Source organism: Microtus oregoni, unplaced genomic scaffold (genome assembly GCF_018167655.1).
Source record: "Microtus oregoni isolate MIOR12 unplaced genomic scaffold, Mior012 000040F_ref0000088, whole genome shotgun sequence".
In the NCBI taxonomy this organism is placed as follows: domain Eukaryota; kingdom Metazoa; phylum Chordata; class Mammalia; order Rodentia; family Cricetidae; genus Microtus; species Microtus oregoni.
In genome coordinates this window covers 13125111-13151926 of record NW_024543207.1, presented here as the reverse complement: position 1 = coordinate 13151926, position 26816 = coordinate 13125111, and the positions used below count along the sequence as shown (strand labels likewise).

Genomic DNA, 26816 nt, shown 5'->3' with positions numbered 1-26816 from the left:
TTGTGTGTGTGGGCATGGTCTTGGAAGGTCAGAGGAGGGTATCAGATATCCTACTCTGATGTTTGTGGCCTTACCCTGAAGTGTCTCTGAGCCTGGAGCTAGACTGGCAGCCAGCAAGCCCCAGGATCCTTCTGTCTCCATCCTGCACAGTACTGGGATTATAGGAATGCATGGCCACATGCTCCCTCCCCATCTATTTTGTTTGTGTGTTATAACTGTGCACTGCCTCCCCTGTCCCCTGCAGTAGCCATGAAGGCCAGAAGAGGGTCTTAGATTCCCTGGGACTGGAGTTAGAAACGACTGTGAACTACCAAGTGAGTGCTGGGAAAGGAGTGTGGGTCCCTTAGAACAGTCAGTGCTCTCCATCTTAAAACACCCCAGTTTTTTCTAATGTGGGTCCTGGGTATTTGAACTCTGGTTCTCATATCTGTGTAGCAAGTGCTCTTACCAGCCGAGCCATCGAACTCCCCACCCTCTTTCTCTCTCTGTAGTGAGGAGGTCTGCAAGCGAGGTTTCACAGTGATTGTGGACATGCGCGGCTCCAAGTGGGACTCCATCAAGCCACTACTGAAGATCTTGCAGGAGTCTTTCCCTTGCTGCATCCACATCGCTCTGATAATCAAGCCTGACAACTTCTGGCAGAAACAGAGGACAAATTTTGGCAGTTCTAAATTCGAATTTGAGGTAACATTCTCTGGGTAGCCAGAGCCTAAACTTAAAGACGTAGTTAATAAGCTGGTGTATCCTCGCAATGGTGGACTGATGAGGGTCTAAAAGCCATTTAATTGAGCAAGGCCTACATGTCTTATATACATATAATAAGTAGAATTTTACTGCATAAAGTAAAAGGCTTCGGGTTCAGATTTCCGCTCTCTGGGGTTGGGGTATGGAGCTGCTGTTCCTTGGAAGAAGTCTGTTCCTGGCACCTCACCTGAACAGCTCCCCCTGTCAGCCCAGGGCTGTGTGGCTGAAGCTGTGTGGTGGCTGCTTTATCCTGGAGCTGAGGAAATGGCAGAGGGATTGAGTTTGTCTCATCATTGATAGTGGGAAGAATTGCTGGCCACTTCACATGTTGAGTCTTTCTTTGTAAAAGTCCTAATCGTTCTAGGACTGTACAGTTCTGCCATCAGCTAGTGCTGGACGATGGCTGTCAGGTGGTTATAAAAAGTAAACCAAAGCCTGCTAATTTATTTTCCTTCCCACTGTGAGCCTCCACTCCTTAAGCCGCTGCTGTTCTGACAAGGCTTTTGATGTGGTCAGTTTAATATGATGATTATAGGAGGAAAGTATTGCAGGCAGCTTGAAGCTTGGCTCGGGTTCTGTTCTGTAATAGGACTGGAATAGCTTCTTGTAATGAATTATAACCGTTCCCGGTGGAACGAAGAGCGTGCTCTTTCTGCCATCCCTGTCTGTATATTGGGTTTCAATGTACAAGAATCATGTTTTAAGGTAAATAATATTACATAGTAACAATGTATCAGTTGCTGCACTTTTCAGTGTCTGCTTTGTGTGCACGACTTGAATTTAAAATGTCTTTCTATAGTGCTGATTTTTCTATCTGGAATTGGAATTTGGTTTTAATTTAAATTTGAAACTACTTTCAAGTGGTTTGAGTGAAATATATAGTACACTGTTATCCTTATTTATAATAAGTAGTCATTTTGGAAGTTAATTTCTTGGGTCTTAGATATTTGCTTAATGGAAAATTTAAAGTGTAATGTATTTTAATTACATATGTTTAAGTAATAAGTGGTAGTTTGCACTCGTAGAAGAGTTTACTAATCTCATTTACTAGCCTCTTACTCTGGGCTCCGGAAGGTGCCTGCCCATCATCTTCCTGACCTGGTTGTCTCTGCACGGTTGTCTCTGGCTGCCTTTGTGGAGGTTACTGATGGTCCAGCAGATGATAGGTCTAAGTCTCCTGGACCGCTGCAGGCTAAAGGCAGCTTGGGCTTGAGCCGCTCTTTCAGCACAGCTGCCTGTGCTGTTTCCTATGCCCCTCCCCCCCAGCATGGAGATGTCAGTTCTAGGTTTCTGTAGGTGGTCTGGCTAGAGGTGATGGGTGGCTTGGTCAGACCATCCATCTCCTCCTTTGCTTTTGCATCTTATTCAACCCAAACTCATGTTTTTCTTGAGGCATCAGATCAGTATCCGTCTGATGCATCAGGTGGGGTCGAGAGTCCTTGCTTAGACTGTAATAAACTCGGGTACCATTGGTGTTCGATTGGGATGTAGAGCAGGCTATATGCAGCATTCAGACTGCTCATGATTGTAGCAGGTTATCACAGCAAAGGAGGTATTCCCCTGCTCGGAGTGTAGTAGGCGATCACAGGGAAGGTGGTATTCCCCAACTGGGTCTTTCCCTATGAAATCACTTTCACCAGCTCTGTTGTGAAGTCTGAGATATTAGTGAGCTTGAGGTTTTGTTCCTCTCCTCCATTCTCCAGTGGAATCTAGTTTATTTGGGGCTTGTGAAATTCACAATTCTGTGCTGCTAGGCATTCCGACTGGTGGTACTACTTTAATGGAGTTTTTCATCATGCTGACGATGTGCCTCCCCTCCATGTTTTTTTCTGGGAAGGCAGAGCCAGACATAGCCTGGGTTTTCCGTGAGGAGGTGACCTTTAACTGAAAACCCATGTGTGACCACTGTAAGTTACAGGATGATGTGACCACGTAAAATTGGTTCAGCTTCTCATACGTAATTTTTTTTCCCTTAAGACAAATATGGTCTCTTTAGAAGGCCTTACCAAAGTAGTTGATCCTTCCCAGCTAACTCCCGAGTTCGATGGCTGCCTGGAATACAACCATGAAGAATGGATTGAAATCAGAGTAGCTTTCGAGGACTACATTAGCAATGCAGCCCATATGCTGTCCCGGCTAGAGGAACTTCAGGATATTCTCGCAAAGAAGGAGTTGCCTCAGGACCTAGAGGGGGCTCGGAACATGATTGAGGAACACTCCCAGCTGAAGAAGAAGGTTATTAAGGCCCCCATAGAGGACCTGGATTTAGAAGGACAGAAGCTGCTCCAGCGGATTCAGAGCAGCGAGAGTTTTCCAAAAAAGAACTCGGGCTCAGGCAATGCGGACCTGCAGAACCTTTTGCCCAAGGTGTCCACCATGCTGGACCGTCTACACTCCACCCGGCAGCATCTGCATCAGATGTGGCACTTGCGGAAACTGAAGCTGGACCAGTGCTTCCAGCTGCGGCTGTTTGAACAGGATGCTGAGAAGGTAAAAGCCGGGAGGGGATGCCAGCCTGACAGAGGGAAAGCCGCTGGGTCACTGGGCCTCAGGGCAAAGACCTATAAGATAATGTGAGGAAACAGAGAAGGGAGGAAGTTAATAGGTCTGTAGTTCCAGTGTTCATTCTGCAGCAAGGACCATTCGGAGGCCATCCTTAAACCTGGCCACCAGCCTTATTCACAGAGCCATTATAGAAAGTCCGAGCTAAAACTACCAGTGGTTGATCAAGAGTATCTGAAAGGCAAGCAAGTACACACTGCATGATTGTATTCTTAAAAGCAGTGATTACGTATAGATTTTCAGATAGCTGTCCTTCTTCCAACAAAGCCAGCAAACCTATTCAGACCTATACTGTGTCCTTTGTAGCAGAAGGTGAGTGATGCCGCTGAGAACAGGGTTCTAGGTGATGCAGGCAGTAACGGTCGATGTTCTCATGTCTCGTTCTTGTGTACTAGAGACACCCACTGGTCACAGTGAATGCTTGTTCATTACCAGGTCATGTGTGCTTTGCAATGTGAAAGAAAAGGACACTTGCAAACAGGAATGGTTTGCAAGCCGTGGACGTAGGTGAAGTAACCCTTAACCTTGTGGTTTTGTTTTCCATGGGCTGGTAAACATATTTTTTAAAGTAAAAGAAAAACCCCACTAGGAAATTCTGGTACAGTATGCTGAAAGGGATTTTAGACAGTTGACAGCCAGTATTACTGGCTTACGTGAGACCGAGTCTGAAAACTCTCAAATTTGTTGAAACGTTTGGTAATTTCGTTGTTTGCATTTGCTCAGGTTTCTGTGTCTTGCATGGAGAGTACTGTTTCCGCTGTTAGTACTCTCTGCTTAGATCCTAGCACAAAGTCCTGGGGCCAGCCTTGTGTCTTCAAAGGCAAAGCAGTAGGAAGCATGGGTCACTTTCTAGACCAAGGGGTCTGGGCACAGAAGACAGGAGCTTCTGTTAGGTTGAGGGAGCCGGCTGAGTTCCGTCCCAGAGACAACACTTTAGGATCTGCTGCTTTAGGTGCTCTCGCTGGTTCTGGAGGCATAAACTCCTGGAAGCTCTGAGGCAAGCCTCCCCCACCCCCACCCTCCCAGCCCTTTCTTTTCTGCAGTGATTCTGAGTTGTCTTTTTCTTCCGGTAGATGTTTGACTGGATCACACACAATAAAGGCCTGTTTCTAAACAGCTACACGGAGATTGGGACCAGCCACCCGCATGCAATGGAGCTTCAGACGCAGCACAATCATTTTGCTATGAACTGTATGGTAAGCTGTTGTCAGAACCTGTGACCTTGGACAATCTGCTTGACCTCTTTGACCCTCAGTTGCTAATCTATGAAGTGGGTACATAGTCTTTCTTCGATATATTGTGTTATTTACTATGTATAAAACACTTTAGTGTGGCTTTCAATATGTAGTTAGTGCTCAAGAAACCATAATTAACACCTTCGATGTTATCTAATTAAAGTAGGTAAGGAACTCCTGAAGGTAGGAGGGATGTCTCTTTTCTCCCTCCCTCCTTCCCTCCTTCCCACCTCACTTCCTTTCTTTAGATGTAAGCATTTTTTTTCTTTTCTGCAGTATGTTTGTGTTGCCTTTCTCAATTAAGCTTCAGTTAGGATGTGATCACTTTGTACTGTGCTGGTGACAGCAGTTCGGGAGCTTCCTTGAGCTTTCATTGCCCCTCATTCTGACCCCTCCTCCAGTGATCAGCCATCATGCATGCCAGACGAGGCCTACTAGCTTCCAGTCCTTACTACTACTGTCAGAGTTTTGAGGAACCTTAAAGAATAAAGGACTACTTACAAGTACGTAGGTAGGCTGTCTCTAAAGAAACCCTCTGAGGGAATACCAGGAATAACGCTCATTCTACCATACCATATAAACTTCAGGATCAAGTCAAGGCATAGGTACTTGTAGTTGGGATGGCTCAGGACCACATGGCAGGGGCTCTGTAGGGCTGTGTGGCCACCAGGCTCCTGGTTGTACTGAAAATGGAGTCGTGGGGAATGGGAAGCACAAAGGCTGGTGTAGTCAGCTCAGGAAGTGAAACTGACGAAGGACTGTAACTGGGTCTGCGGATGATCTCCATCCATGCTTCCCAGGAGGACCGTTTTTAGGGGACTGCTCTTCTCTTATTCTGAAGTTCTAACTGAGCGCCTGGCGTGCACTCTCCTGACACTGTGTGCAGTAGCCTTTTCTCCTAAGGATCAGAGAAAGCAGCACTAGCAAATCCAGCCACTTTAAGGGGTGTTAAGGGGCAGAAGGAGGAACATATATGGAAATGGAAGGTGTTGCACCTGCATCTCTCCCATGGTGACAGAGTACCCGAGACCCACGACCTAGAGCAGAAGAAGATACGGGCTCCGTTTCTCCATGGTGACAGAGTACCCGAGACCCATGGCCTAGAGCAGAGGAGATACAGGCCTCAATTTCAGAGCTTTCAGCCCATACTTGCTTGGCTGTTATTTCTGACACTGACAATTCTAAGACAGGAAGTGTGTGAGGATCAGCATTGTCTCATGGGAGCCAGGAAGCAAACAAAGGGAAGGGAGCCAGGGTCCCAGCAGAGCCTTCAGAGGCATACCTGCTCCCTGTCGCTAGACCCATCTCCTAGGAGTGCCATCAGCTGAGACAAAGCTTAGCACATGCTCAACATATGAGTCTTCGGGAGACATCCCAAGTCCCTAGCACATTGATTTTAATTTAAAGGAAGCTGGTTAAAGCATTAATGAACCCACACAAGCCAGGAAGTATATGCTCACCTGCCATACTGAAGTGAAGTGCCTTCTGCCTCTGCTCTTCTGCCTCTGCTGCTACTTTTGACTGCAAGGTCTGAGTCTCTAGGAAAGGAATATGGGATGGATTTGCTTGGCCTGTCCATCCCATATAAAAGCAGCTCCACCAGGTTCCAGTCAGGTGATAGTAGAAAGGATCAACAAAAGTGTGCAAGGAAAGACCAAAGGAGAGAATTGTGTAGGTTAGGGCTAGGACTCGGGACCTATAGCAGGGAAGAAGAGCTGGCCGCGTGGGCTCACGGGGGTGGGAAGGCAGAGAAGGATGCAACAGAAGGGATTGGGCAGACTGCCGAAGAGTAAGCAGCAGGATCCAGGAACAGGGCAATGTCATAAAAGTAAAAACACGTGGATGACCTGGGATTTGTTGACTGTGGGCCTCCACTCCACGTTTCCCCATCCTTGATTGAAACAGGAAATTGAAAGAGGAGTGGAAGCGGGCAGATACGCGCTGTGAAGTCTTGCTTTGCAAAAAGGAAAAAGCAAGTTTGTTTTGTTTTTAAAATTCTGTATACTCATGTTTTCTGTCAGCTGATAGACTTGGGTGGGATTTCAGCAGAGCAGAAGAACCTTCCTTCCTCAGTGCAGCATGGTTCCTGCTGTGCCTGACTTCACACTCCAGGGAGGAAGTGGAGCCCTTTGAGGAGGGTGTCTGTTGGCACAAACCATGGCTCAGGTTTATCCAGAAAGGAGAGCTTGTCTTCACACAGACAGCCTTTGGTTGCTGAGTACATCTTTTTCAATTCTTGGCTCTAGTCGGGTTCCTTCAGGTCTTTGTGATCATTTGTCAGCGACCCTGCCCTCTGGATCCTGGGCAGGGTTAGAAGCCAAGAAATGAGCAATAATGGTATATTTGTGTGTACCCCTTGTGCGTTTGATTGTTCTGTGGCTAACAGTTATGCCTTTCGGTGAGTTGATTGATAATTTTACAGCTTTAAAAACAGAATTTGGAATCCAACTCAGGGTTTATGGAAATCCAGAGAGTAAGGCAATTGACGTAGGATGTCAGGTGATTGTGCTTCAGAACTAGGGAACTGTTAACTGACTGTCCACAAAAGCTCCCTGGCTTTCTTAGGAAGGAGTCTCCTATCTGCATCCTTCAGTGAACCTCTCCCTCTGCCTCCTCTGCAGAACGTGTATGTAAATATAAACCGCATAATGTCTGTGGCCAACCGCTTGGTGGAGTCGGGCCACTATGCCTCTCAGCAGATTAAGCAGATTGCGAATCAGTTGGAGCAGGAGTGGAAGGCATTTGCGGCAGCCTTGGACGAGCGCAGCACCTTGTTGGACATGTCCTCCATCTTTCACCAGAAGGCTGAAAAGGTCAGTGTCTATAACCCCCAGCCCACAAAGCAAGAGCCAGAGCATGCCTCCCTCTAGTCTTCTTGTGTAACTGAGTCTTGGTGGTCTTCAGACAAGATTTGCTGTGAGCGCTGCCATTCTCAGCCTTGAGCTGCAATCCTTGCTGGCTTGTTTGGTGCCCCGCAAATTTAGGCACTTGCGCTTTGAACTCTACATTTGTTTTGTTTGCTCACGATTCATTTTGCATATGAGGTAGGGGGTCTTTGTGTATAGTTCAGGCTGGCCTGGGGCTTGCCTGTGTCACATAGCTTCACACTGGCCTGACCCCCCACTCCCATACCTCCTGTGCTGGAATTGCAGGTGTGTCCGCAGTGCCCGACTTCGCCTTTGTTTTTCAGGGTTTTGTTGTTGCTGTTGTTGTTTCCCCTTTCCTTTGTAAAATAACAAAACAAAACCCCACAAATTTGCTTGGGAGGATTGTTTCAGAGAATGAAAACAGCCACCTGTCTCTGCCCTGTGTGTGTCTTACCTGAAATACGTGGGAAATTGGTCAGGGGTCGGCATTCGGCTAAAGAGTGTATGGTTGAACATTCTTACTTGTAAAATCCAAAATGCTCTGAAATACTTGTTTGAGAAGGCGGTTTTGTAAAGCTCTGACGTTTCAGATTCCAGGTTTTCTCACTAGCGGTGAGAAATAGCAAGCGGCAGCTGCTGTTCTTTCTCCCCATCTTCTCTCTACTCCTTCGCCGCCTCCTCCCCATCCTCATCACTCCTTCTATTCTCTGTATTATCTGCATGGGAATACTGCAAGCTGAAGACTGCCTCTAACTAGCTTGTGCGAGGGTGCTCTGGAGGTGCTGTGCATCTCTGCAGCGGGCTGGGCCTTCTACAATGACTCTAAGAGGTACACCTGGCTTCACACTTTCTCAATTGGCAGTGTCTCTTCTTGGCAGAGGTGGCAGCGGGTGTTCTTGCCTTTCTTTGCCAGGAGGCCCTCCACACCAACACCCTTCCCATTCACTTCTTTGTCCAGGATTGGCAGGCTTACTGGTGCCCCACTGCAAAGATGGGAAAGGATAGGTCCACCCTTTTGGCCTTCTGCAGCTATAGGAAAGCCTTGCCAGCAAGGGCTGTGTGGGAATGGCTTTTGGGCAGGCAGTTTGCACGTCTTGACTATGTGTTGTTAGATCCTGACCCCACCTTGGTTTCATGGGCTGAGGAGCTGTTTGACACTCTTGTTAAAGAGAAAGTTTACGGATCCCACCACCTCAGCTCGGGTACGCCTGTCTGAAAAGACCCTGGGGAAGGAAGGCAGCAGAAAGTGAGAGATGGCTTGTGACTGACATAATTGCAGGGAGGATGCTATCGACGAAACACCTTTGCACGGGTCCCTGACATACAGTGCAGGGAGCCTTCACTGTGAAGACTGCCAGATGGTGGGTGGTGACTTATTTCAAAGGAAGAAGGCCAGTGCAGCTTTCTCTCTTCTGAAGGGAGACGACTGCGTTTGTAAGGATTGGCGTGCTGGTTCTGAGAAGGGCAAAGTTTCTTTTTGTCTCAAAGCAGTTGTCAATAAAACTAAGCAGAGGTCCCAGCTTGCCCAGGATTTGAGCAAGGCAGTCTTGTGTTGCACAAGATAGTAATTAGCAATGATCTCAACACTAGAAACCTTTAAAGTATGAAGCAAGGAAAGAAACTAGTGGAATATAAACAGGAAAAAAACTTAATGGCATCACATGAAAGCGATGAGTGAGGCCGTCAGTTTGCACTGTTGGATGCCTTACTAACTGCGCACTTAACCATTTCTATGACCAAGGACAAACAAACCCACACAAGGAGCGTGGGTTAAAGTAGCAATCTTCCATGACCCCATAACTACCTCCACTCCACAGGTACAGAGCAGATGCACTTGAACATCTGACATTGTTGCTAGAGAAAGACAGCTGTGTATTTTACCTCTGTCATCTCTAACAGCTGTGCTACGATGGTAGCAGCCCACTAAGCCAAGATTTGCTGAGTTGTTGGTGGGGTTGGGAGGCTCCAGAAATGTACGTGGAGATGATAGAAAACGCTAGGAGCTGTACCAGGCTTTCTCACTTAGGCTACCCACCAGCTCCCACATCATGACATGGAGAGGTATTATTAGTTTTGAATGCAAAGCTTTGGCTTATGCTCATTTCTAGCTAGCTCTTTTAATGTAAATTAGCTTGTTTCTCTTTATCCACCTCTTGCCTTGGGACTTTTTACCTTTTCTTACTTTCTTGCTGTCTCTAGGTCTAGCTGGCTGTCAGCTGCCTGGCTTCTTGCCCCAGGCGTGTCTCTTGTTCTCACCTCTTCCTCTCAACTTCTTTCTCCTTTTAACCCTAGATTTCTCCTCCTGTTTATTCTCTCTCCCCAGCAGCCTCATCTATCCCTCTTCTGCCTAGCTATTGACTGTTAGGCTTTTTATTCAATCAATCAGGTGCTGTAGGCAGGCAAGGTGAAACAAATGCAACACAAACAAGTGTAATACATCCTGACACCATTAAATAAATCCAGCATAAACAATGTGACACGTGTTTGCACAGTTGAAATACTATCCCATGACAAGGAGCAGGACATCTGGCTTGCAGTCGTGGGAGACCGTCTGTAGTCCGTATGGAGGGATTCAGACCTGTGAGTAAACCCAGAACACCAGTTGCTGTTCTCATTTGCTTAGAAATAATCTAGAACAGTGCGTGTCGTGGGAACATCTCCTCATCCATGTTCCACTACTAAACATTTCAGATGTGCGGCAAAGTTGAAGGAGCCCAAGGTATTTGGGTGAAATGAACAACTGTAATTTATAGATTTGAAGGAGACTATGCTGGAAGACCATGCTACTGAGAAACTCATGGAGTCCTGATTGAGCTTCACAGTGCTCCAGGTCTCTGCACTTTAGAGAAGAGGCAGGGCTGAGCTTAGGAGGGACTGGTAAAGAATGGGCACTGCGTGTGTTCTGACCTTGGTGAGTCCTGTGCGCAAACACCCAGTGCTGGAGGAGCAGTAGGGGACCTTTGCCAGTGTTTCCTTTCCCCCTCACCGAAGAGAAGAACCGCCCAAGGAACTCTTATAACATGGGGAAACTACACCAAGTTAGGTGGGCAGGAGAGGAGTAGGTGGGCTCCGCCTGCTCTTTGCCTTAAGCTACAGCACATCTAGAGAGGAACAGAAAAGTGGACTCCATGCCTTAGACTTTCATCTTAACCACCTCTTTGAATCTTACCCAGAATTTTCATTGAGGAACTTAGATGTGATTAGGGGACACAGTGCTCATACATGTGACCCAGGAACTGCCCTGCTGATGAAAGAAGGCTTCTCTGAGGGTGCGTGCCACAAGGAGCTGCTTGGCGTCCCAGCTCTGGCTCCATGAGCTCTTGTGTTGGTGTCTGCCAGTGCCTTTATAAGTCAGATGCACAGTTTGCAAAGATGTCCCCACCGTTCTCTCATCTCCTTGTCTCTGCTGATGGTCAGGAGTCAGAGGGTCAATTTGTAGTAGACAGGAAGACGGGCCTCCAGTATTACGACTTTATGGTAGGTTCTGTCTAGGGACCTGCCTTTACTTAGCTTGGGTCATGTGACATGTTCTCTGGGCAGTCCCTTTGTGTCAGGAAGATTTCATAGCAAGTAGTTTTGTAATTATATTTTTAAGCAACAAATTAAAATGACTTGATTTTTACTGTCTTGTCAAATCCCCAAGTTTTAGAGCTTTTTGTTCCATGTGCTAGCCTGTCATCACTTGTGGCTGCTGAAGCCACTTATGGTTAAATAAAATTAGTAATAGAATCGTAATAAAAAATAAACATGAATTAAAGGAGAATTAAATATTTCACTCTGTCCGTAGGTCACGTGCACATGTGGCCAGCAACTGTGTGGTTAGACCACAGGCAGATGTTTCCATTGCCGCTGCACTGAGTGCTGAGCCAGCTTATGTGGAGTGAGCCTTGTTTCAACTGTAACTAATGGCTTTCTGTGCTCTAACAGTCAAAAATGAATTAGCTACCCATGGTTTTGTCGTCCTTGGATATTTGCACAGCTCTTAACAAAATGAAATAACGCTAATGATCATTTTGTCTCTTAGCCTTGTGGAATAAATGGAGCCAGAGGTGTAACTGTCCAGACAGCTTGTTGAGCAGGGTTTGCACATGTTCCTAAGCCTAGACCTTGCGTGGAGGTCTGTGACTTGAACCAGTCCTCATCAGAATAGCTCTTCCGCCCTTACAGTAATATTCACATAAAACTACACTTTTCATTAACATATAAAAAGGAAACGTTTATTATTAAAATGATGTGTGTTTTTATTAGGCTGGGGAGATGGCTCAGTGGTTAAAGCACTCACCACCTAACAATGAGGACTTGAGTTCAATCCCCAGCATTTATATGAAGCTGGATGCATTGGTGCATATCTGTAATCTCACAACTCTGATGAGACAAGAGATGGGGATCCTCAGCAGCCTGCAGGCTAGCCAGCCTAACGGATGCAAGTTTGAGCAACAGGAGCCCCAGAAAGCAAGTACCACAACAAGGAGCCCACACTGTCACACTTGGGCCCCATACCTGAATACAAACACACACACACCCCTGAACACACACACACACACACACACACACCCCTCTGAATGAACACATACACCTGAACACATACACAACACAGACACACACACCTGAATACATACACTCCTCAACACACACAAATGCACACATACCAATGTATAAAACAAAGAATGATTTCTACATGATTGTCCTCTTGTGGAATATACATTTGGGTTATTTGGGCATGTGTCTGAGTTAAATAATGAAAAAAGAATAGACTGTCACTTCAGTATCACTTTGGAAGTAAACAAAAGAATATGGAACAGTCCTGTACTAACTTTATTTTTTAAGTAAACCTTCTTTGCGAATGCCTTTCTTCAGGGTCTCACCTTAATTCTTGGCTTGCGATAATAACAGTATTCTCATGGGATGGGAAGGATTTAGGGTAAAAGCTGTTTGGAAACAAAGTATATTAAGAAGTAGGCTGGTGGCATGCAGAGTGATCACTGGCATGTTTGGTTCATGCCAAGCTTGCTAAACTGTTTTCCCCAGGTTTCTGTATTGGAGCCTCTGAGCTAGATTCATGGTATGTGTCTGGAAGCACTCACATGCCCCGTGACTCCCATGGCCAGAGGAGAAATGAAAAGTAGACTATTATTACAGAATTCAGTTATTATCTAGAAATGAAAACAAAGTGAGATGAGACACAGGGAGAAACTCCGAGGTTTGTGCTCAAGTGTGTTGGTCTCCTTTTCAACCACTTGGTTTTTCCAGGGAGGAACAATTGCTTCTGAGTAATAATCAGATCATTCAATCTAGGACGTTTTCAATCTCTGTCTCGTCCACCACCTGTGCTAGGCAGAGGCCTCAGGAGGTGGGGGAGGGGAGATTGAGGGAGGGGTCTGGTTAGGAAATAAATTGCCAGGAGGACCTTAACCCTGAGGTACATGCTTAGAGTAAATTAGTCTGCTAAGTAATTATTCAAGGTCTCATTTTGAAACTGTGTCAGTCATTTCTCCCTCACCCATTCGACTCAGTTTTGCAAAGTTATCCGACTTACATTCCTTTTTATCTTCTGTTCAACAGTTTTTTAAAAAGACATTTTTGGCTGGCTCAAGCAAGATGAATCTCAGCAGCTACTGTTAAGAGCATTAGCTGCTCTTCCAGAAGACCAGGGTTCAATTCCTAGCACCCACATGCAGCTCATAACTATAACTCTAGTTCCACGGGAATCTAGCACCCTTACACAGACATATACAGACAAAACACCAAAGCACATAATAAATAAATTTTGAAGGAAAAGAAGACATCTTAAAATCAAGTTTTCTTCAGTGTTAGAAGCGCTCTGCCTTTCCCTGTGCTGGGGGTCCTGGTCTGGCCTACTCACTCCTCTTTCCCTGTTCTTGAGGATCCTGGCCTGGCCTGCTTGCTCCTGTCCACTGTGCTGGGGGTCCAGCCTGGCCTGTGCCTGAGGTACACAGAAACTGAAACATGGCATCAGGTTTTACATAAAAAAAGAACTTTTTTTTTTGATCATTTTTTTTTACTGAGAAAAGGAGAAAAAACCAAGTTTCCGCCTCCTCCCAGCCTCCCACTTCCCTCCCCCCTCCTCCCACCCTTCTCCCCCTCCTCCCACCCTTCTCCCCCTCCTCCCACCCTTCTCCCTCTCCCCTACTCCTCTCCCCCTCTCCCTACTCCTCTCCCCCTCCCCCTACTCCTCTCCCCCTCCCTCTCCAGTCCAAAGAGCAGTCAGCGTTCCCTGCCCTGTGGTAAGTCCTAGGTTTTCCCCCCTCCGTCCATATCTAGGAAGGTGAACATCCAAACTGGCTAGGCTCCCACAAAGCCAGCACATTAAGTAGGATCAAAACCCCGTGCCATTGTCCTTGGCTTCTCATCAGCCCTCATTGTCCGCCATGTTCAGAGAGTCCGGTTTTATCCCATGCTTTTTCAGTCACAGTCCAGCTGGCCTTGGTGAGCTCCCAATAGATCAGCTCCACTGTCTCATGACTTCTTTGCTCATGTTCTCCCTCCTTCTGCTCCTCATTGGGACCTTGGGAGCTCAGTCCAGTGCTCCAGTGTGGGTCTCTGTCTCTATCTCCATCCATCACCAGATGAAGGTTCTATGGTGATATGCAAGATATTCGTCAGTATTGCTATGACTTTTCGAATTTTGCATGCAAATGGATGGAAATAGAAAACACTATACTGAGTGAGGTAACCCAGACCCAAAAAGATGAACATGGGATGTACTCACTCATAATTGGTTTCTAGCCATAAATAAGGGTCACGGAGTCTACAACTGGTGAACCTAAAGAAGCTAAATAAGAAGGTGTATCCAAGGAAAAACATATAGTTATCCTCTTGGCTATGGGAAGTAGACAAAATTGCCGGGGAGAAAATTGGGATCTTGGGGGTGGGGTGGGATGGGGGTAAGGGGAGATGGGGAGAGAAAAGGGAGAAGGGGAGGATGGGGGGAACTTGGGGAAAAAGGAGGATTGGGATAAAGGAAGGTTGGATAGGGGAGCACGGAAACACAATTCTTAGTTAAGGGAGCCACCTTAGGGTTGGCAAGAGACTTGAACCTAGAGTGGCTCCCAGGAGCCCAAGGCGATGTGTCCCCAGTTAGTTCCTTGGGCAGCTGAGGATAGGGAACCTGAAATGACCCTATCCTATAAAAAAAGAACTTTTAAAAATTAGGTCATCAAGCCAGCAGGCTGCTGGGAGCCTTCTACAGAAGAGGGGCCAGGAAGAGCTGGTGATTGGATGGGAGTTTTTAGGTTCTTTGCCAGGTGTAGTACTTCTTCGCCATACTTCACGTACAGGGATCTTGTTTCTTCCCTGAAGGGGTTATGTCTCGTGAGGAGGAATTTGACCCACTGCCATGAGAAGGTCGTAGCTCAAGTTGAGCTGGCTTCCTCTGCATGTCCATTCTTGAGCCATTTCCAAACTATCTTTGAATCGATCTTGGAAGTTTTTCTTGGAAAACAGCTTAAGTATTTTGTTATTTTAGGAATCTATGCTGGGTACATCGAGTCCTGTTCTGATTTTAGTTGCTTCAAAAATTGGAGGTGAATGCACAGAGAATTGATGCAGTGGCCTCTGACACTGCTCCCCATTAAATTGTGAACTAGTGCAGCATCTAATTAATGCATGTTCCGTAAAAAGCATCTTACTTCTTCTTAGTACATAGTAAGTCTGTGTTGGGGTGCTTGGCAGTGGCTATTGTCTATGAGCTAATTAATTGCTGACTTGGACCTGATGACTTACTAATAAAGGTGGTCAAATTCTTATTTGAAAAGGGTTTACAATGACTTATTAATTGGTACTAAGTGCACGAACGGAGGAAGAGAAAGTGAAGCAGCACTGGAGATTACTCAGCAGCATCCGACCTGCCCTGATTGACATTTATAGAACAAGCTACCCAAGAAACACTTAGAATGTGCCGGAGTAGTATGCGTGGGAGGAGAGGTCTGGAGTAATCTCATTATGACTCCTATTGCCTTGAGAGTGCTAGAAGACTCCATAGAAGTGTTGATGGAAATCATCAGTGGAACTCACGGTGGTGGAGGGATGCTTGAAGCCACCAGAAACCACAGGTTGTCTGGTGACACTGCCATGTCTTCAGACTCGGAGGTTTGCATGTACAGAGGTTTTCATGAACAGTAGCTACATGGGTGACTTGTCTGTCTGAAGCTCCTGTATACTGTGAGTGACGTGAATGTAGACAGAAGTTACTGTCCCTCCTGGTCCCACAGCCGTTCAGTCCCAAAGAAACACACAGAGGCTTATATTAATTATAAATTGCTTGGCCTATTATCTCAGGCTTACTATTAACTAGCTTTTACAACTTAAATTAACCCATAATTCTTTTTTATGTTTAGCCACATGTTTTTTTATCTTTTCTCAGAGAGGCATTCTCATCTTGCTTCCTCTGTGTCTGACTGGTGACTGTGTGTCTGCGTTTTTCTTCATCCCAGAATTCTCCTAGTCTGGTTGCCCTGCCTATACTTCCTGCCTGACTACTGGTCAGTCAGTGTTTTATTAAACCAATATGAGTGATAAATCTTCACAGTGTACAAGAGCATTATTCCACAGCACATGAAGGTTGTTCTCCTTGTACTTGAGAATTATACACTGCCTTTCCTGTCCCAGCCGCCCACCCTCTGCCTTCCCTGCTGAGCATAGACTGTGAGGGACTGGCCTCAGAGAGGTTAAACCCATCAGCTATTGCCATCTATTTGGCTCTTTAATTGGGCTTTCTGTGCTTTCTTCTTCACTCCACTGTAAAGGATTCTGATAGCATCTCCCCAGGAGATTTGCTAGTGATTTATCACTATTGATGGGGGGGGGGGGAGTGAGGTAGTATTTGGAACCTGGGTCAACATTCCAAGCTGAGCATCCTAGACTGCCCTACAAGTTTCCACCTCCTCAAGTTTCTCCTGAAAGCCCGGAGATTAGGCAGCCTAGACCTTCCCGGCCTGAGCTGAATAGTTTGAGAGACTTGGTTTTCCTGTAAGCATGCAAGAGACAAAGTAGTTGCAGACAACAACCCAACAACCCCCCCCCCCCCCAGTGAAGCCCACCCTACTGCTCAGCCCTCCTGGGCAGAGAGGGAAGTAGGGAAGAGTGGGCTTTTGATGTTCCCCATTGCTGGGGTTCAAGTCAGGAAGCAGAATTTCAGTGTGGACTGGAAAAGCAAAAGGACAGACAAGGCAAGACAATGCTATTCTGGCTCCATGAGCAGCTGGCACCAGCGATTCCGTTAACTGCAGCTGCCTGCACCAGCAGCCCAGTGATATTCAACCACATTATTATTTGCTTCCATTCTCCCTCAGCTACAACTCTTACCAAGATCGTATTGGAAGTGTCCCCCTTTCAACCTAAGTGATTAGTGATCAATAGAAATAATCTTTTCTTTTTCTTTTTTTTAAACCTCCAAGTACATGAGCAATGTGGATTCATGGTGTAAGGCCTGTGGTGAGGTAGACCTTCCCTCCGAGCTGCAGGACCTGGAAGACGCCATTCATCATCATCAGGGGATCTACGAGCACATCACCCTCGCTTATTCTGAGGTAAGGGTGTGTTTTACCTCGAGTGCAGGGCATCGGTGGGTTTAAAGGCTAGCTCTAAAGCTGTAAATGGATGTCTTGGGCAGCTCAGGAAAAACTGTATCCTACTTAAACTATAGTTTATTCACCCAGCGTTTGGATTTCTGGTAGGTACGGGGTGAAGGTGGGGAGTAAAGTTTGTGGTAGCCAGAAAGCGGTCTTTACATGGATTGAGGCTTTTGGAAATGGGGTGCCTATATTTTATCTTTTTAATAGTAAATAGCTTCTACCATATTTGGGAAATCTGCACTTGCATGCTATATAGTCTAGGCAAATTCAGTTTAATCTTTGTGACTGAATCTCATTAGATAGGAAGGGATGCCTGCTTCAGTTGCATGCTCTGGGTCCCAAAACATTCGCTGTTTTCCAGATGTGTAGAGCTTGCTGGCGTAGACATCCATGAGTATTAGTTGCTTTCATATAGCTGTGACCACAATACCCAGCAGAAACAACTGAAGGGGAGAAGCATCTCTTTTGACTTGTGAGTTCACCAGGGCCAGGCCATACCCTTCAGACCCCCATTCCTGGTGACACATCTCTAGATTCCAGAGCATCCACAGAGTACATGAGACCACGGAGGACCAGGCACCAAGTGTGACGTTTCCTTTGTGAATTTTAAGGGGCTGTATTGAAATTGTGCTTGATGCGTCCTTGTCTCCTTTGCTGCTGCCCACTTCTCTGCCATGCTCTGTGGTACAGATTTTAGACAGACTTGCTGCTCACCGTACTGATGACACCGAGACATTGAGGTAGCATGACTTGTGCCAGGTCAGCTGGTAGAGCGGGATAGCTGCGTGACCTCAGGCAGACTGGCTGCATGTTCCCATTGATCACTCTCCTGGCATGTCGCTGAGTGTTATCCTCACCTGTGTCCTGTTTACCTGACTGTACAATAGGTGGTGGCTTAGTTGTGGTTGCTATTGCTGTGATGAAACACCATGACCAAAAGCAGCTTAAGGAGGAAAGGGTTTATTTGACTTACTCTCCTGTATCACTGTCCCTTGAAGGAAGTCGGAGCAGGACCTCAAACAGCAGGAGTTGACAAAGGCCATGGAGGAGTGCTGTTTACTGGCTTGGCCGTCATGGCTTTCCCAGCCTGTTTTCTTATAGAACCCAGGACCACCAACTTTGGGGTGGCACTGCTGACAATGGGCTGGGTCCTTCCACATCAATCACCAATTAAGAAAACACCTACAGGCTCACCTGCCGCTCATTCTTGTGGATGCATTTTCTCAACCGGTGTTCCCTCCATTCAGTGACAGCTTTTGTACCACGTCGACATCAGATTAGCCAGTGGAGATGGGTCTGTGGAAATGGTGAGACTCTAAGGAGAAGGGGTGGGCAGAAACCCGAGCTTGCTTTCCAGTAGGCTTTTCTCCTTTCTCTTTAATTAATAGGAAGCATTTATACTGTTCTGTGCTGATGGCTGCTGTGACGCCTCAGTCAGAGAAGTATTCAAAGCTCCCCACAGAGGGCTGGGCATGCAGATTCTGAACTGACCAGCTGGCAGCACCATGTCCTTGGGCCCAGGTCTCCTGTAGACTGGTGTCTGTGAGCAGGTTGAGTAGAGCCGCAGAGCGCTGCCGTGCTGGCTCAGGTGTGGTCCAGTCTCCTTCCTGTTAGTCACCCTTTTGCTCAACAAGTGTCTCACTTTTTTGAGTACTCCTTTTCGTTTTCCCAATTCTAATTGTGCATGCATAGCTACTTGGTTGTACCATTTCTGTGCAGCATCTAGTTCTCACCTGCAGTGAAGACCGTGAATGACCCAGTACTCACGACTAAGCGGTCAGTTACCTACTCTTATGTGGCCCTTTCTCCAGCACTGCTCTGTGGTTACAGTGGTGGACCTGCATGGGGCAGCTGTGCACCCTGTCCTTATCAGACAGAGAAGGCATGGGCAGCCTTTGTTCCCAGTACAGCTGGTTATGCTCTGCTTATGGGAACAGCTGAGAAGATGCATGGCAGACATCAGAATCACTCTGACCTGACTGAGGTCAGCAGTCCTAGCTACAAAACGGGAATCTCTAATTACTTCTCCACATCCTATAAAGTGGGCAACTTGACTTGGTACATACATTACCTATGGCATAGTTTTGCTCCAGTATAAGCTGGTGCTGATAATTCAAAATAATTTGATGGGAAGAAAAGAACCTCCCAAGCTGAGGTCTAAAATGAATTTTTAGCCTAAGTATGTGTTAGCAACAGAACTATAAATTCAGGGGAGACAGCAACTTGAACTCAACTGAAAAAACTTTCAGAAAACATAATGACAGTTCCTTTGCCTGTAAATTATAAGATAGTTTACAACCAATTGAAAAGTGGTAGAATGGCAGCTTGCGCCCACATTCCCTGGACCCAGACCTGCCCATGTCTAACATGGAACACAACCATGCTCCCTCTACACCGCCCCTCTCTCCACACAGACATCCTGTCCACAGATCCATTCATGTCTTTTACTTTTCTGGTCGAATATTGCATTAATATGTCTTGACCCTCTCTTTTCCTGCCTTTTATGGCTTAGATTCTTAAATAGTACAGAACTTTCATTGTTAACCAGGCTGTATCCAACTAACCCACCACTCATCCATCCATCCATCCATCCACCCACCCACCCACCCAGCCAGCCAGCCAGCCCACCACTCACCCATCATCCCCTCTACATGCACACTTACACATGTGCATATAATTCTCTGTGTCTGTTCCTCACTGTTACAGGCACACAAGCTGACACCGGTTCTGCACTCCAGTTTCACCAGGGCTTTTGGCAATCTCCCCCACTGAGCGCTCATAAATCTCTTACTGGGCAGCAAGAAGCTTTCCTTGTGGTTTGTTTGTCAACTGTCGGGTTCACTTCGTGTCTCTGTTGTCTCCCAGATGTGTAGTGTGACTTCTGGTTCCTATTTCTTTGCCACTCACTCTTCAGGAAGTCAAAGGCTCCCATTGCTCACTACCTCAGCTCTGCATTTTCTCTCTTCCAGAAAATGAGAAAGACCGACTGCTCTGATTTTTTTTTTTAAGTGATTGTCCATCCATCCCACCCCAATCAGTGTTTTCAAACATACTTTTAGAATTCAGCTTCTTGCACTAACCTAAAGGAGAGATGACAAACTTCCACTCTTGGGTTTCTTTTTTTTTTTTTTTTTTCCCGAGACAGGGTTTCTCTGTGGTTTTGGAGCCTGTCCTGGAACTAGCTCTTGTAGACCAGGCTGGTCTTGAACTCGCAGAGATCTGCCTGCCTCTGCCTCCTGAGTGCTGGGATTAAAGGCATGCGCCACCACCACCCGGCCACTCTTGTGTTTCTGTAGTGGCAGAGTGACTGCCATACACATGTCTCTGAAGCCACTAATTGAGAAGTAGTTCTTTGCCTTGTTCTCAAGAGCCTTGGGGATACAGCTACAGGGTCCTGTGTGCTATGGTGTCCAGAAGATGCTGCCTCTCACTGGTGTTTCCTTCTCTGTCTCACCATCTCCACCTATTTTTTCATTCAAGAACAACATCTGCATTTGTCTCTAGCTGTGGGAAACCTGCTGATGTTTTCAACACTCAGGCACCTGCTTTCCTTTGTCTTAGTTGGTCCATGCCTGTGTTACTCCCGTGTGCGTCAGAGTCGGATGGAAACATCCGTTACGTCGTGCTCATGGCAGACTGAGAGAATCAGAGAAGATGCTGGTAGTCCTGACTCACTGCAGATGGTGTTTTAGTCTCACAAAGCTATGAAGCAGGGCCAGTGTTTTAAGCTAGGATGAGTGGTTTTGTGTATTTTGCCCATTTCTTTTCTTGTCCCTGGACTGTTGTTTCCTAATACATGTGGATCAACACCATCCCTTCAAACCTCACTGACCTTTCTCAGGATGGTATTTGTTTGCTCTTTGGCTCGTTGCTGGTCTTACAGCCTTGAGCAGTGAAGTCTAGGTGTGTCCTCTTTAGGCAAGTGAAACCTTCCTTTAGGGCTCTCAGTTCAGAATCTGGATTACTGAGAAATGCAGAGAATAAAGTGATAGAACTAGGCTAGGCCAGCTCCAGAAGGTCTCTGGGGTGTGTTTTTAGGGCCGCTCACTGGGATCCATATAATAAAATGTGCTGTCTTAGTCACTACTCGGGAAGTATACCAGGGAAATACACAAATTTCACCCTGTTAGGAACATGCACACCTTTGATATAGTGAGTTTAAATCTAGTTACAGTTTGCTTTTCAGTGCTTGCGTTTTCCCAATTCATGTCGGTATTAAAACATATTTGTTCATATATTAATAGAATGTTGTTCTTTATAAAACATGATTTGATTGCCCATCAGGTCCCATGGCCTCATATTCCAAGGGAAACAAAGAACAGACCAGAAACTGAGCCAGTTTGATCTTTAAACAACTGTGGAAAATCTTGCTCTTTGATAACGAAGTCTTTCTTTCCATACATGCTTTGCCTTGTACAGCAGGGCTGGAGCCCCTGAGGGGCTCCTAGAAACAGCTTAAGCATCACTTGCTCCTGTAATTAATGATATTCAGACTACACCACTCACTTGAACGACATCAACTTCACATTACTTCTTTAAATATTTAAAATGTATTTTTTCTGTTTTGTGTTGTTCCCGCACATGTGACTTCTTTCCATCATTGATTTTCTTCTGATTATTGTGCACCACTTAAAATCTTTCCATATGGCACAGCCACAGTATTTATAGGACTTGAAGTTCATTTTTCATTTGTTACTATATTTCCAAACAATGGAAATTTTGATTAAAGTTATTGAAATATACATGATGTGATGTTGTCTAATGTGCTTTTTAAGCACCGAATGTGTGACAACTAACCAAAGTAGAATTGTTCCAAAGGTCTGTAGAATTGCCGTGGCTCAACTTGCTTCAGGAGGTCTGTGCTATCCTTTCCAGTGGGGAGGAAAGGGGCCCAGCCTCAGGGTTCTTACTGAAGCTACTGCTGCTGGGGTCAGATCACTGCTACATTGTACTAAGGGACGAGCTGTAGCTTAGGAATTCTTTTTAGCACCAGTTCAGTGAGAAGTCAGTAATTTGGAGCAGCTATTGAGTCCCAAGAGATGACACACCCTAGGGCATAGTGGAAACAATGCTACTGACTCATCTGAAATAAAGCACGTGGACTCTAATCTTCCATGTATAATTTAAATGTCTATAAGCAGTGTATATGCTGGCTAGGCACAATAGAAAGGTGATTGATCAAGCATATTTCAGTTTATAAACACCTAAGTACCTGCATATGCACTGGAAGAGATTCTGCATTCAGACTGGCCACACATGTGAACCCGATGTGCATACGGCCACAAAAGATGGCACTGGAGAATAGGTCCATCAGGGAAGTGCATCCTGAGAGGGAATTGACAGGGGGAGGTGGTGTTCTGAGTGCTGAGTGGCTCTCAAAGGGTAGTGAGTGCCTTTTGCTCTGTGAACATGGTCATCATCTTCCGGGAACAATCAGCAGTACTGCGGGAGGACACAAAAGGGGAAAGGGCAGTTTCTCACTGTGTGCCAATCCATTCTTAGCTGAGTGCCCCGCCTCCCAGTCTGTCATAGGAAACCCAGATCGTCCCCCACTTCATGCAGGGCGGCACACAGATTGCCTCCCAGAGGCTTCCAGGGCAGCAGAATCTTCTGGCTAGTCTTACCCCATTTTGTTTCAGCTGACACTATCTCTGGTTAACAAGGTTCTTTGTTATCTGGTCACTGTCATCTAAGTTTTGCTATAAAGATGTGTCAAATGAGTTGCAGACTCCCAAACCTTTGTAAGAACAGTCCACAGTTCCCACAGAGGCAGCGGTGCTGGCCTGGAAAATGCTGTGTTAAATTGTTGCCGGCCTGGAAAATGCTGTGTTAAATTGTTGCAGGCCTGGAAAGCCAATGTGTTACATTGTTGCGGGTCTGGGGGAATGCCACTGTGTTACATTGTTGCGGGTCTGGGGAAAGCCACTGTGTTACATTGTTGCAGGACTGGAGGTCACTGTGTTACATTGTTGCGGATCTGGGGAAAGCCACTGTGTTACATTGTTGCAGAGCTGCAGTGCTGGGCGGACCAGAGGAGAGCTGGTTCCAGAGCTCTCTGGTGCAGCCCTGTGCTGTGCAGGCCCTGGGTGAGCTGTCTGTTCCAAGGTCCACTGTGTTCTGAGTCAGTTGGCATCTAGGCTGTTGTTAGTTCCCTTAACAGAACTCTGAGTGGGTTTGGGTTTGGGAGTGTTGAGCAGGAAGGAAGATCTCAAGAGGGTTCCTTGGGGTACCCTGTCCCTGTGTTCCATGCACACTCCCAAAGTTGTCTCAACAGGTGACTTTTTTTTTGTGCTACCTCTGGCATAATTATTCATAATCTGAAGAATCCCAAATTGGAAAACCACATACTGCTTATTTTCTTTTCCACATCCACTCGCCCTGATTTCTGTGGATAGCCTAAATGCTTTTATTTAATTGTAATTTGATAATTAGACACCACAGTATAACACTGTGGTGCCATTCCAATCAGAATTACTTCTTTAAAGTTAAATAGGTCAAATAGAGTGGCATTTTTAGTTTGGTTTCAATTTCGTAAAATAGAGTTGCTTTTTGGGTTCATCAGAAAGTTTACTTTTTATCTGATGGTAGTTAATCACTGGTATCAGTATTGTAATGATGTGTTGTATTTGCTCATAATAACTCGAGAAAATTCTTACTTTAAGCTTCAGTTCACAGTTACCCTAGCAAAGCAAGTAGACTTGTTGACTTGTGTTACATGGGCTGATTGAGAGCAGTTTCTCTGTCTTTATGCTATGGGAGGCTTATTTTAACTTGGTGTTTGTCATTGGATAATTGATGAATGGTTTTACATTTTATTTACCTATGGTTGCATGTGGCTGTATGTGGGCACCTGATCACAGGGTCTGTGTGCAGTCTGGGCAAAGCATGTATGCTGAATAATCTCTCCCATGTGTTGTGAACAGGTCAGCCAGGATGGGAAGTCTCTCCTTGATAAGCTCCAGCGTCCCCTGACTCCCGGCAGCTCTGATTCCCTCACGGCCTCCGCTAACTACTCCAAGGCTGTGCACCATGTCCTAGATGTCATCCATGAGGTGTTGCACCACCAGCGCCAACTCGAGAACATCTGGCAGCACCGCAAGGTGCGGCTCCACCAGAGGCTGCAGCTCTGTGTCTTCCAGCAGGATGTTCAGCAGGTGGGTACCCATGCATGCCCTTTGCAGAGAGCTAGCTAGCCCTGGTTCCCGTCCAGTGAGGGTGGGGGCTCTGGTTTCTGACTATGGCCTGATACTCCCAGGTGACTCTTGGCTACTCACTCTACTATGCTGACACCTAGGGTGAGCATTATGATTGTATCCACTTCCTCTCACTCTTGTTGGCTTTTGAGTACTGTTTTATTTTTTTTTAATATGGCTACTGTTTCTCTAAGGTAGGGAGTGCCACCAGTGGTACATAGTAGGTGCTTAGTAATGTGTCAAGTGGACTGTTATGGCTGTTTCTGAATAATCAGCATCTTTTTGTGACTTTGGTGGTAGAAAACGGGAAGTTGGAGTCCTCAGCCTGCGGCAGAAGAACACCGGACTGGGGGAGCATGCAAAGCCTGACACAGCTATGACAGTAATTAACTCAGGCTCTTGCCCTGTAACCAGTGTAAACTGTGTACAAGTCCTGGGGCTGAAGATGTCTGTATATGCAGTGCTAGCATATTAAAGGTTGGCCTGAACCCAGCCCCAGTGTTGTCCTGGGGTCAGACCTCACTCCTTTTTGACATTATTGTGTCCCTGTGCACAGGACACAATCTGACAGGGCTGTCAGATTTCCGGGAGCCACCTGAGAGTCAAGTGGGTTTCTGTTTGGTGGACTGGGACTTTGGAGAGTCATACTGCAGACTGTTTTGACAGAAGATTCTCCTTGTAGACATGGTTCAGTGCTAATCTGGTGGGGTCGTAATGCTGACAACGGCTCTGTGGTTTATACTCCTCACCTACCATGCTCAGTTTCTTTTGGTGATTTTGAGTTCTCTGGAGATCACATATATAAAATGACTCAGCCATGTGCATTCTGGTATTTTATTACCTTTTCTTATTATTATTAACCAGGGGGAAGAAGGGAAATAGGGGATAAGAGGGTTGAGGTGGCCTCCTAGAGGCCTTGTGAAGGAATGAGTACCACAAGGTGAAAGGCCCAAATTCTCCTTCATCTGAATTATTGAAAAATGCTTGCAAGCTAGGACAGTTAATAGATTAAGTACATCTCATACTCCTTAGATCTCGTTTGGTGACACAATTAGGAGCCAATGCCATTTCTAACAGTGGCCGCTCTTCTCCCCCGAGGAAGCAGCAGCAGGATGGTCTCTTGCCCTGGCTATTTGAGACCCTGGTCTTATGAGAGTAATAGCTGGACCTTTCTAGGTTGGGGAAGGCACTGCGAAGGAATTCCTTCAGAAGAGCTTCAGGGGTCCATATATATATATCCATATTCTGAGCTCATGTATTTAAGCCAGCATTTACAGAATATTAGGTGGAATATCACATACCAATACTCTATTAACATCCCACAGAAACAGATATTGCCACTAAGGGGACCATTTCTTGTTGACTTGTAATGGTTTGAACCTATAAATGAAAACAGGAGATCTTCCTGTAGGTTTGAATTGTGACACCAAAGCTAAAAGTCAGAGAAAGGAATCAAAACAGATGTGTTAATAGTAGGATAGAAAACCCAGAAATACTTGTCTGGAGCTCAGGAGATGGATGATAGAAGGTGTTGTCATATAAAGCAAGGTGGTAAGCTGTGGCGAAATGCGCAGAAAAAAAGAAAAAAACAGAGCAGCATTTTAGAATGGTATCAGGGAAGACAGATGAGTACAGTTGAGAATAAGCTACAAGAATATAATGAGCCAGCTAGCGATCCCATACATTTTGTTTGGGGGAATGGAAAAGCTTCAGCTGCTATTGTGCAGGAGAAAGAAATACAGAACTTTCTCAGTGTAGACACTGAATGATGATGGTTTCCTGCCAGCAGCCCGCCTAGAAGAAAGTCCTTGCAGGAGCATTGGCTGGATTATTGCAGGCTCCCAGGGTATTGGGTCACAGGGGAATGGCTGGAGAGTTTGGCTTAGTGGTGAATTTCCCATAATTTCTGTACAGAAGCCGTGTGGAATGGTAGGAAGGGGCGTGGTCAAGAGGAGCTGGTCTGGGCTGTAGATTCCACTCAAAGGACGGCATAGGGAGTGAGTGAACTCTGTTGTTGCAGGCTTACCCAGCACAGGCATCCTAGCTGCTGCTGCTCTTACCTTTGGCATTGATAGCTTGAATAAGACCTTTGCTGTCCTTCCTGACAATCACATAATCCACATTTTTGTCTCCTGTTTCCTGTCAAGTAGCCCTCATGGAATGTTTATTTGCATTAAATGGTGAATAATTGTCTTACTTCTTGGCAGCAAGTAATTTAAGCCTACGCTTCCATTTTTATGGAAAGCTGTTTTATGGAAAGTATTTGCTGCCCCCGTTTGCAGTCATGGAAGTTGTCCAGAGCAGGATGCTCTCACACTCGGTTTTCTGCCTCACCCGCCTGGTTTGCCCAGCTCTTAGATTGTCAGGATTCAGTTATCCAACACAGTGAGACACATAGCCCTGCATATCTGCCCTCTGGAGGCCACACCGATGTTCATCAGGCAGGGAGACTGCTCCCTCAAAAGCCTTCATTTGCTCCTGGCAGCCTCCTGTGTGAGCATCCTCCTGGAATTACCTCCTGGAAGAGCTCTTTCCATGTTTATGATGTACTATCGTAGACTGTCATAGACAGGAAGTCAGGCTCATGTGTACACAAATGGTCCTAGCTGCTTGAGTCTGGGG

General features: G+C 46.1%; 1 protein-coding gene across 2 annotated transcripts in view; it reads left to right on the top strand.

Annotated features, from left to right (window-relative positions):
* The window catches only part of Trio (trio Rho guanine nucleotide exchange factor), a 286543-nt gene that overhangs the window by 117640 nt on the left and 142087 nt on the right, over positions 1-26816 (top strand). For both annotated transcript variants that reach the window (XM_041632132.1, XM_041632133.1), the window contains exons 4-9: positions 492-684; positions 2722-3234; positions 4380-4502; positions 7163-7354; positions 16825-16956; positions 23925-24155. In XM_041632132.1, coding sequence (XP_041488066.1) covers positions 492-684; positions 2722-3234; positions 4380-4502; positions 7163-7354; positions 16825-16956; positions 23925-24155 — 1384 coding nt within the window. The remainder of the gene's footprint in view (positions 1-491; positions 685-2721; positions 3235-4379; positions 4503-7162; positions 7355-16824; positions 16957-23924; positions 24156-26816) is intronic.